This window comes from Pseudopodoces humilis, chromosome 9 (assembly GCF_049639895.1).
Source record: "Pseudopodoces humilis isolate 2021_Gansu_Grassland_sample_001 chromosome 9, ASM4963989v1, whole genome shotgun sequence".
NCBI classification, from domain to species: Eukaryota; Metazoa; Chordata; class Aves; order Passeriformes; family Paridae; genus Pseudopodoces; species Pseudopodoces humilis.
The window spans coordinates 12,007,924-12,020,020 of record NC_142208.1 but is presented as its reverse complement, the minus strand read 5'-3'; the positions used below and the strand labels follow the sequence as shown (position 1 = coordinate 12,020,020).

Below are 12,097 nucleotides of genomic sequence, written 5' to 3'. Positions count from 1 at the left end.
CTGAATTTCTTTCTCACAAAGGACTACACCCTAACTCTTACCTGACTGGTTAGAAAACTACTTCCAAAGTCACTATATTGAAATAAATAACTCTTAGCAAACCAGACAAATAACCAGTCTGGTAGGCTTCACATTTTACAGCTGTTGAAGGAGGTTACATGGCTGGGAATATCTAGACAAAAGAAAGTTCAGAGCTAATGAAAAAAATCATCAGCTATCACCAGTTAACTGGGTACAGAGATCCAAAGGACATCCCAATTCATGGGGGGAAGCTTCTGTGAACTCTCTCTGCTCTCCATCAGCAATATTCCCCAGATTCAATTGGGACAATTTTTCACTTAAACTGCTTCCATCTGTAAATCTCTTTAAAACCATTTAACTCTCTTTAATTTCATATTACTATTGGCTCAGAGAGAAGTCAATGAGCAAAATCAATAAGCAGCTTAATAAAGTAAGGTCATTCTTTGCTATGAAGTAGATCAGCACCTTGCCTGTTTAATAAGTGTCTAATTTTTGGACTCGGGTAACCTAGTCGAAAAAAAATTTTTTTTGAGCTCATCAGTTTTCTAGAAAAGTCTTCTCACCACTGAACCTACAGCATAATCAAAGTGGCAGGGAGTCTCCAGGGTCTGTAAGGTCTTGAACTGCCTCAGCAGCTTTTCAGCGGGTGGCAGTGCTCCCTCTGAGCTCACTCCTGTCTGACATTATGGGTTATCTGCTCTGTTCACTTCAGACCCCTTCAGCTTCTTATGCTGAAAGTTGTTTTTTTTAAAAAAACTTGGAAGAGCCCAGCTGTAAAAAGAACACCCACCATATAACTTCTTCTTCTTGTTTGTGCCCGAAAATGCTAGATCATAAATCAAATATTTTCTTTTCTTTTCAGTAACATTCTCCCAGTGGTGCTGGAATTCCTGTCTTTGTGTGGTGTAATACCTTTTTTTTCTCATACAGTTCATTCACCTCAGGCCAGAACTCAATAAATTATTTTAGTCTACTCTGGTTAATTTGAATAATTTTTTTGGGCCAACTTGCATTTTGTAAAGGCTGGAAGGGAATATTTTGGATTAGAGTCCCCAGTTGCCAACATATTCCATTTTTGCCCTGTGAAACAAATACACAGGAGCAGGCAAGATGTGCAGAAGGACGCTATCATTCCCAAAGCACTTCCTGCAGGACCGTGGGCAAGGCCGTGTTTCCATGTTCCATTTCCCAGCTGCAAAGTGGAGACACTGAGAGTGGGAAGTTCGACACTCCTTTTCTTTTGAGGCCCTCCAGAAGAATTTGGTCATGCTCTTTAATGGCATTCCACAGCAGTCTGTGGTACAGAGCAGCCTGGCCCAGCAGGAGAATGAGAGCCTGGCTCTGGGAAGGGTCTGAATGTTCCTGCTGGGTTATTACCTGCCTTATGTAAGGTGTAGCTTGTTCCTGCTCGTGCTCACCGACCTAAATGCACCAATTGCCAAAAGATAAGGGCTCAGGTTGCACAACCAGCTGACAGCTGATGTACTCTTTCTCAAGCATTCCATTGCTCTGACCTTGGGGACAATCTGACAGCTGATCCCCAAACCATCAGCTGAGCTGCTGTTACCAAATAATCTGTAATGTGAAGTAATCTGTCCTGGGTGTTTACTGAATAATTCAGAGAATTACCCAGTTGCTGATTTTTTTAAAATAAAACCCTTTTCTAAAAATATAACTGAAACAAGTGTATATAAATAAAGTTTTCACTCTTAACTCCAATGACTTTCATGCAAACAAACTTAAAATGTTGGTAAATGTGGTGTATCATGAACACAAAATTATGCAAATCCAACAACAACAGTTTAAGATGACGAATATGATTTCTAGAATTAAAGAATAAGGATACAAAGGTTCAATGGATAATTCACAGACATAAAGAACTGCACTAGTTACTTTAGAATTAGCTTTACACGGAGCCTGGAAAAGCACAAAAGACTGAAATCTCTTGATTCAGCAGTACTACTCACATCTCCTCTGCTCTCTAACACTGGCTCAGCATGTCCACCCACTACTTTTATTTGCACACACAACCTACAGATAGTAGGCATCAGGGAGCTGAGAGGCATGTAAAATTCATTTTTAAAATCTAGGAAAATATGATCTAAAAAGTGAAGTGCCTCCATTATGAGAACTTGAAATGAAAATGGAGTAGAGGTGCCCACCCTATTCAGCACAGAACTTTGCAAATTTCTTCCTTTTGTGAAGTTATGACATTTCCTCTCTTTGAAATCACTGTAATTCCTAAGAGTTTTTGGATTTATGCATCTGGATTTTGGTGTTGCACAGCAATAGCTTGCAATCAATTTTTCCTTTAATTTTTTTTAGCCTTTGTCCTGCTTCCTCAGTTATTTCCAGTCATTAAATAAAATCCACAATCCATCAATATTCAGTGAAATCTCTTCTGTCTTTAATTACTTGTAGGCCTGCTCTGAAAAAAAACTTAGAGGCTGACTAAACCTTTAGGCTGAAATGTATCTTTAGATTACCTGTTCACAGGGAATGGAACTTTACATGCTGTGAAAGATCTACCTGGCTGGTTATTTTAATGGTCTTACTGGACCAGACAATTGTTTGTTTGTTTGTTTGTTTGTTTAATCCAGCAAAGATATGGTATGTAGGAGAGAAATTAATAAAATGCACTCAGTTGTTGGTGGTTTTGTGGGGTTTTTGATACAAAGAAAAGCAAGGTGTGCTGTGCACAGCTGGCCCCACAGCCAGTAAGAGCTCTGCAGGTTCAAAAATCCCATGATAGCTCTGAGGGCTTACCAGTATGAAATAAGTTTAAAGTAAATTTTTCTCTAGTCCTCATAAGTTACCTTGTTTGATATACAAGAAAGATCAGGCAATAGGTTATGTTATTTATTCTTAAATAAGACCATTTTGGGGCACTTATTCTTAGGTCACTGGTAAGTGTGCAACCTCCTCCAGCGAGTGATACTGGGGTGCTTCTGCATCCCACATAAAATACAACCTCATAAACCTCCCCATGAACGTGAGGGTTGCTCTGTTGGAGCAACAGAGCAACTCTCATGAAAATTATGTGTCCCAGGTGAAGCAAGCAAGAGAGAGCAGTTTGTGAAAGTAAAACTGCAGTTAAAAATTGGCTTAATCTAAGCAAGAAACTAAATTCCTGCCTTCCCTGCTGCCGGGATCTGCAGCTGCCCTGAGGTGTTATGTGATTCTCTCTTCACTACTGCTGTGACCAAATGTTCTCTATTCCTCTCTTTGACAACTGTGAAAAATCAGGTGAATTTCTGGAGTTTTTTGCTATCGCTGCTGTTGCTGTTACTACTTTTATAATACACTACAGAATAATATCTCCCGTATCAGCTGCTGGTTGTGGTGCATGCTTAGAAGAAAATGACAGTGTTATCCAACCTGTTCATGAGCTCTCTGGCTCCAGTCTAGTGAGGTCTGCCTGGTTTCCATCATGAGCAGGAAGGAAAGGGCAGAGAGGATAAATAGCCAGAAATCAAAATGCTTCCCCATGCTTGCTCCCAGGGCAGAGCGACGGCTTGCTGCCAGATATTCAAGGCTGAATCTGTCACATCCAGACTAGTTCCAAGGGCAGCAATTGATTTACTCAGGACAAAACAGGCATGATTACTATGGAAGAAGGAAAATCTTGCTTTTTTTAATTACAGACTCCATGTGAGACGCCCATGTCCCCTTGAAGATATGATTGCAAAGCTTTAGGGGTTTTATATGAACCAGGGAATGGATAATGGGTGTTTGGTACATTGGAGCTCTCAGGTACTTTTCCCAATCACTGCTCTCTCCCCTTTCCTCATTATTACTTGCCCTCTATGGCTGTCCTTCTCTTGAGATTAAATCCCACTTTTTTGAAGAAGAAATTAGCATCTAATTTGTATTCCAAAAGACCAACAAATAGAATTATGTGCAGCACAAGAGGTGAAGAATTACAAGACCAGATCAGATCTGTGGCTTATTTCATAATGGATATTGAGAAGCTGTAGCCAGTTTTCTAAGTGAACTATGGCTATTTAGATTAACTTGGAGTGTTAGTGTTTTATATTTTCATTCAACAGCTTTGCTAAAGGTTTATTGTTATTTTAAGACAGTTCCAGAAAACATGAATTCAAAGGTCTTGTTTAGAAATGTCCTTGTAAATAAATTAGAGTATTTTTTGTCTTGTTGCTTTCTAAAAGGGATGCAGCTCTTATAGGAATATTTTGACAGGGCATGTCTGGAGCAGCTCACCATCATGTTATCATGGCTCGTTGTTTCTCTGCTCTCTGTAGATGTCCCTGTTACTATGAACTCTCTGTAGTTGCACTGTGACTCATCTTGGGTCCTTTCCTTGCTAGATTTCCATGTTTCTGTGAGGTCTTGTTTCCATGTGGCACTTTCAACGCCAGTGATTATTCCAGCAGGACTAGCAGTAATGCAAGTTAGGAGTCTCAAATTGTGAAGCATAATTTTCCTTCTGCACCTTTACATTGGTGCCTCATCTTTTCTAGTACCCAGTCTTTCAAGTGTTGGAGCAGAGATGTGAGTACACAAAAACAGAGATTATAGAAAAATTGAAAAAATGCCATTGAAGTTATTATCTTTAATGGCTACATGACAGGATTTCAATTGTACCTATGGAGGCATGTGAAGAATTCAAAAAAACTATCAAGATTCATTTTGCCCAAGTTGTTTTATTTAGCAGCAGAACAATCATAAAAGAAAACTAGAAGTGATGCAATAAGCAAACAAAAGCCAGAATGAAGCAAGAAGGTGTGTGAGAAGTGAAACCAGCCAAAATACTGCAGAGATGATAAAGAACTGGGCATAACTCCATGACAGACAAGAGAAGGAGAATATAAAAAGCTTGAAGAATGGAAGTTCTGGAACAAGGACTTGCTAGAAATACAGAAATGTGGTGAGCTAAGAGTCAGAGGCGGGTGAAGTGGCAGCAATGCCACGTACATACCCCAGGGAAGGGAAAAGAGAAGCTACTAACAGATGTCTTCAGGGAGGCCAAGAGCAGAGAGGTACCTTGCCCAGTAGCCAGAAGAGGATCAGCCTGTCTTGTTTAAACCTTGAAGGCAATAAAGTAGGGTTTTTGGAAGGTTTTATGGCCATGCAGATGGGCTGGAAGAGCCCCAGATGTCTGCAACATCAGTTTTCTTACCTGCATAGACAGCAGATGTGAGGGCCAGAGTTTTTATTTAGGACTGATAAAAATATCCGATATTTTAGGATTAAGTTGGAAATTACTTTGTATGAGCTTGCTGCCATGCCATCTGGAATGGTCCTAATTCTTTTTTCAGGTCATCTGCACTGTGGAGACCAGAGACAAGATCCACACAGCCCAGCTGAGGAATGCCCTCTTGGAACGCTACCCCACAACTGCCTGGACCGAGCGGTGACGGGCACAGCGCGGTGAGGGGGCACCAGGGCCTCTGACAAGGATTCCACAGAGCCCCAGGCTCGAGGCTTTCACAACAAATATTATCTTTCAAAGCTGAACAGTTAGCAAATAGTTTCAGGTTATTTATTTCCTGCTCAAAATGTAGTAAATATCCTTGGGGAGAAAAAAAATGTTAAACTCAAAACTTTAGTTTAGCTAAGGGAAGCTCCTAGTTTCTGCTGGTTTGGAATTCCTCAGTTCATTATCAGCTGGCTGCCTGGGTTTTAGCTAGTTTGTAGACTCCAATGATATTCTGTAAACAAACAAGGAGAAGGCATTTCTCTTTATATCAGAATATAGACCTCTCAAAGGTCTTTTGATTTTGATGCCCCTTGTTAAAGTAATGCAGCTCCTTCTGCTGGACTTAGCCACACTACAAGTACAGAAATTTTCTGTTTCCAAGGCAGAAGCAGTTTTCTGTTTGTTAAATCTGCTTCAGGATGTGCATACACGTTTGTGGGGCTGAACACACTTCTGTTCTGATCTTTGCTACCACGTGATGAAAAATTATGCTAATAGAAGGTGATTTAAACACAGATAGAAAAACCCTTGGAAGATAAAAGCCAATACAATATTAATTTTTTCCCAAGGGAAAATGATCCTATTTGCAAAATAAAATTACAAAATATTTTGCAGACATTGAAAAAAAAGTATTGAGTATGATTAGGGCTCATGAACAGAACACAAATGTATTTCTTACCTCTGCTTTTGAAGACTCAGTATAAAAAGTAGCATATAAACTGTCTTGTGTTTCTATATAAAAAAGGGGTCTCGCTATCCAGGTGAATTTTGTAATTAGCATTCCACTGATTATCTTAGTCTGTCTAAAACAGACTCTATCCATCTCACCTGACAGATTAAGCACTCTGTTAATAGTGACATATATTTAAAGACCACATGTTTATAGCCAAAGGCAGTGCTGAGAGAAGAGGAAGCCTAAGTCTTAGGGACGTGGCTAATGCAATTAACAAAGAACACATTGACCTAAATACCATTTTTATCACTACAGGCAGAGACCAACTAATAATATAACTGAGTGGGATGGCAAGAAATGTAAGAGAAATTCAGGCCCTCTTCTGAATGTGCACACAACAAAGTTATCCCTTTTCATTTGGGCAGAATTTAACTTCAGCTCTGGAAAGACTTTATAGAACCTTCCAGTACCTAAAAAGGGCCTACAGAAAAGCAGCATGGGACCTGGGGCAATGGCTTTAAAGTGAAAGAGGAAAGATTTATGTTAGGTATTAGGAAGAAATGCTTTACTGTGAGGGTGGTGAAGCACTGACACAGGTTGCCCAGAAAAGTTATGGGTGCCCCATCCCTGGCAGGATTCAAGGTCATGTTGGTCAGGGCTTTGAGCAGCCTTGTCTACTGAACAGAACTGCATGACAGGGAGGTTGGAAATAAATGGTCTTTGGGGTCCCTTCCAAGCCAGACTATTCAGTGGTTCCATGATCCATCTCCCTCTGTAGCTTACACAGGCCAGATTGGATGAGAAGCACAGCATTTTGGCTGTCTCTGCAGTATTCTTTTTCTGGGACATAATGTGTTTGCTCCTTCTTGTTGTGGTTCACAAAGGAGCAGGAGCACAGAGTCTGACAAATGGTGGACAAAAAATAGAAGTTGACAGATTTGGTCTCTTTTTGGAAGGACTATGTTGGTTTGCACATGGAAGTAAAAATTACTGATGCCCCAGTGGTTAGTTTTGTTCCCTCCTGGCCATCCCGAATGATGGGTATAGGCCTTGGTCCTGTAAATCACAGCTGTGTCCTGTCAGACACAACTCCTTTCTCCACTGTCAGAAGAGTTTAAGAAATCTGTATGGAAATAGATGACAGAGTCCATATTACATACTTGCTACTTCCATTGGAACAAGAAATGAACCACTTATCAACGAGCAGATTTGGGGTGAAAACCCACTATCGATAAGGGTATAATTAGCCTCTCGTGTTTTTTGGCAAAAGCCTCAGGAAATTTTGAGGATGTCTCAGGTACCTCCATGAGAAGAAAATGGAGTTTTATAACCAAAGTTCTCACTAGTGGCCAACAGGTTCTGCTGTCTGGATATTTGATTTAAAATTTTGTATTTTCCTGGATGTTATTGTTTTAAAAGCTCAGAGCATTAATGACTTCTTTCCTAATCAGCGGGAACTGCATTTAGCAAGTCTTCACAAACCTGGGGCAAGCAGATGTAGCAGATAGAGGAACCAAAAATCAATACACTTGAAATCACTGTATGATTTTGGAATGTGTTTGCAGTGGGGGAGAAAGAAGGTGATGTCCAGAAGGTGCTTTAAATGTCAAACATGATATTTGCAGTTTGATTTTATTTTTATTGTTTTAAGTATACTTTAAAGTCTAAATTACTCTTCAGTAATAAACACTTATATGTGAATATAATAATACCAGAGGTGTTTTTCATTTGATATTGCCTTTATTGAGGTCTCATTGGCTTAAGTGATAAAATTAAGATCTTCCAAGGGGAAAAACCCTCAAAAATGAGACATTTAAATGAATGTATGCTTGGAAAGAATAATGAAATACCTGTGCTGCTAACCTTTTCCTTTTTGAATTATAAAATATAATAAGATCTACAGCATTTCAAAGATCTAAAAATGTGGTTTTGAATGTTTTATTTAAAGAAGTATTTTTATATAGAGTGTTCTTATATACCTTGAAAAATAACTTTAATGATTATGTAAAAATTTTACTAATGGTTATATCAGCAAAATATAAATCTAAGCATTGTATTTATTTGAAAAATAATTAAAATTCTGCTACAACCAGCAATGAAAGATTTGTCATTCTCTTGTGTGATACTGATAGCAGCCTCACTTTAAGAAATCAGAGTTAATATTTTTCTTATCTCTGTCATTGACACTGGCTCAAAATCCACATAATTCACGCGAGGGGGAGCTCTGGGCTGCCAGGGAAGAGAGTGCAGCTGGGCAGGATGGCTGCAGGGGCCCTGTGGAGTGGCAGGGGAGGCTGCTGGCCTGCTCCCCAGCAAGGTGGAAGCCCAGCAGGGCCTCTCCTCACTGCCAGAGGAGGAGGTGATGTTCCTCGCCCTGGGCCTGGGCTGGGCTTTCTGTGCTCCTGGGCAGTGGGGACCGCGTGGGTGCTGCATGTCCTGGGCTGGGCTCAGGAGAGAGAAGTCCATGAGATCAGCTGAGTCAGCTCTCAGAGATTCTCATGGCAATCATCACAAACTTTGGGAAACCGGTGATTTACCAGTTTGATTTGCCAGTGTGATTTACCAGTGTGATTTACCAGTGTGATTTACCAGTTCCTTGTCTCCAGAGGCCCAAGATGACCCAGGCGGTTCCACTGGAGTTAAGCCACTTTGGGAGCTGTCCTAGGCACACACTGCTTGTCAGGGGCACAGCACATCTTCTTCCCAGGACTGATCCAAATAAGGTGCATCCTAAATTGAAGCAAAATCTCTTCCCACACACAATTCTTTAATTTTTTCAGCCAGGTCCTGTTAGCAGGGGATTAACATCTAAATCCCTGCCAGTGCATGTTTTTGCAGCATCAGGAGCAGTTCATCTCCCTATACATGTCCTTACAGGCAGCACCTTGCCTTCCGGCCTACTGCTTCTGGGAGATTCACAAATTCCCCATCCCACAATGCAGTAAGTGCATTTGACATGTAATGGTTAAATTTTTGCTAGACCCAAACATAGACATATGGTTTACTGAATGGAAAAGTCAACTGCAACTCTCTGGGGTTGGGCTGTAATTCCCTCCAGTCATTTATTGGATGGTCACTTTCTCTGCAGTTTATTTTACTGTAAGCAGTCAGCCATGTATAAGGTGTTGAAGTTCGTAGAGTTTTCTTCTGTTACAACTCTTTGCTGTCATGTGTTCCCAAACTTTTGCTACATCTCAAAGGAGGAGGAATCCTTCAGTATATTGTGCTCTCCTGAGCTGATGAATTTCCCATTGTTCAAAAGCACATTTTTTTTTTTTTTTAAAGCTGCAGCAAAAAGTGGGGGCAGTATTTGGAAAATGTTCTAATAAAATATGAAAGTTTTGAAGTATGTCAATAATGATCAACATCCCACACAGCTCAGCCCATACAGCCTGTCAGACTGAAGAAATGAGGAGTCCTTAAGGACAAAGCCAGATCAGTCATATCTGAGTGCATCCACACAAAGGATACTGGGGCTTGTCCTGTGCTGTTGATGTCTGAAAGCTCCTTTAAATGCAGGCACTCTGATCTGCTTCTGATTTACTGGTGTGGGGGGATGCAGGGCCAGATTGCAACTATGAAAATCCCTATCCTTCACACTTCTGAAATTTTGGAGAAGGACGTGGCTTTCCTTTTGATAAAAGGCCTAGAATTGTCTTTACAAGGACATTTTAAATTGTGTAATTGCTAAACTCAGTAAATTGGTTACCCTGTGTGTTCCCACAAAGGGCACCTGAGTGGTTTTCCTTTGTGAAAATGGTCTTGAAGAACACTGATAAATGATACAATAATGTTCCTTACACCTCCTTTTCCTCCTCTCTCCTCCTTCCCCTCATGCATGTGCTGTAGGTATGTTTGGAGTTGCAGGGGCTGTCTAGGGTCTAGTACAGCACGTGGATTGTGCCATAGTATTACTGCTCCTCTGAGGAGCAGGAGTAAAGGAAATACTGAGAGATTTTGTTTCTTTTGCTTTCAACAAGCAATGGTAATTTCCTGAACTGTTCATGTAGCTCTTGCATACAGAGATGTACCAGAATGTCCACAACCATCAGACAGTGGGACCTCAAGGGTCTTGCCTATAGTGGTCAAATTCACTGCAGATTCCGTGGCAGTGACCAGGGAGGCCATTCCCCCAGCTTCACCAGGGCGCTATTGCTCTGCAGGGGCCCAGCTGCCCAGCCCCAGAGCAAATTAACTATCCTCAATTAACCCAACACTTGGGTATTTCCAAAGTCTGGCTCAGTCGACTCCTGTTGTGTTTAGAAAAATCTAGGTCAGCATGAAAAAGAGGCAATGCAAGACAACATATTGAGATTCTGAGAAGTTTTTCATCACTCCCTCACAAAAATGAGCTACAGCCCTGAAGGCTTCAGAAGTTTGTGAAAATGGGTGGGAGACCTCTCACTGCTTCTGTTCAGGCTCAGCAGTGTTTCTGAGCTGATGTTACATGTCCTGACCCTCATCCACACATCCAGATCTCCTCAACAAAGCTTGATTTGAACAGTGATTTGGTAGACATGCTGGTCCAGATAACTTGTCTTGAAGGCATAAATTACACTCATTTCCATATATTATGATTTAAGGGTGAAAATGGATCTGGGTGGTTTCTTTGTTTTCTTCCACAACAAAGCTACTAAGCAATCCCAGCATAAAAGTACTGCTTTAAGTGATGTGGTTGTGACTTGCATGAAATAATTTATTTTGATCACCAATTCAGGTCAAATAAACAACGAATGGGGGTTGGTTTTTTATATGTCTAGAAAAAACAGGCTTGGTTGCTTTAAATTTTCTTGGCATCTACTTTACATTGTTAATATAATGCATACCCAGTCTTGCACTTAGCTTTCATAGCAAAGGTTGGGTTTTTTTTCCTCTTTCCAATTTGAAATGGGCATTTATTTTTCACTGCTGTCACCAGCCCAGCTGGCAGAAATATCCATCCTGAGAAACTTTTATTGATGTCATCTCCATCATTTCCTGATGATTTACCTTCTTATTTTGTGGTCTTTTTCAAAAGTAAAAGCTCTTCTGTATGTTTCATTTGGGTTCATTCCTCTCAGTGGGAAGCAATATTTTAAAATATTTTGTTACAGTGAATTTCTTGATTTACAAGTGTTTTCCTCTGGCAAGCAGGGTGGGTTGGGTGCTGCTGGGGATGGTTTGACACCCAGCTCAGCCTTTGGGAAGACAGGGTACACTTCTGCTGCTCTGCCCTTCTGTTGCGTAAAGGGCATTTTGATTGCAGTGGAAAGAAGAGTTGCTCTAAGTGATTAAGAGTGATCCTTTATTGCTGCTATTGGACTAGCCTGGAGAAATGCTTGTGTCTGTTGTAACCAGCAGCGTTTCCAGCCTGTCAAAGCCAGGAATGTGTGTCTTTGTGAGCTGAGTGTGGTGCCAACCTGGATTTGTGCTCCTGATAGCTTTTAAAATAATTTTGTAACATATTAAGGGTATGTTTATCTTACTGTGATGTTACAGGCACTATAAACACTTACTCAGAAATGGTATCTCAATATTATTTTTGATCTTGTCATGCTGTGGGTTTCTTCCTTTTCCTCAAGGCCAGTCAGCTTATCCCATACTCCTCAGGTTTGCAGTTGGGATTGTGTTGTGAAGCCTCCAAAACTTTATCAAACAGGTATCTGTGCTGTTTACAGCTCTGGGACAGAGGCTGGCAGCAAACACTGGTTGGCTTTTGTTTTGAGTTTTTATTTTTACAGGTTTTCTGTGTTTTTTTAAAACAAGTGTTAAAACTGAACTGCTGAAAAGCAAAGGCTAGGGAAAGTGTCTGAAGGTAGATGAATACCTGGGAGTTGCATTTTTTTGCAAAAAAAAAGCAAAGCTGCAAAATCTTTGATAAGCAAGGCCCAGCAACCTTCACAGTGAAAGCTGCTGAAATCTGTCATCCTTAACAAAAAAAATTCCCAGAGAGGCTTCTAACAATGGTGCTGTGCCTGGCTAAA

General features: G+C 40.6%; 1 protein-coding gene across 4 annotated transcripts in view; it reads left to right on the top strand.

Annotated features, from left to right (window-relative positions):
• LOC102108079 (uncharacterized) overlaps positions 1 to 8,235 on the top strand; it is a 32,849-nt gene extending 24,614 nt beyond the window's left edge. For all 4 annotated transcript variants that reach the window (XM_005520819.3, XM_014250543.2, XM_014250542.2 and 1 more), the window contains one exon: positions 5,301 to 8,235. In XM_005520819.3, the coding sequence (XP_005520876.2) occupies positions 5,301 to 5,399 (99 nt within the window). In that variant the 3' untranslated portion in view covers positions 5,400 to 8,235. The remainder of the gene's footprint in view (positions 1 to 5,300) is intronic.
• Positions 8,236 to 12,097: the final 3,862 nt, after the last annotated feature.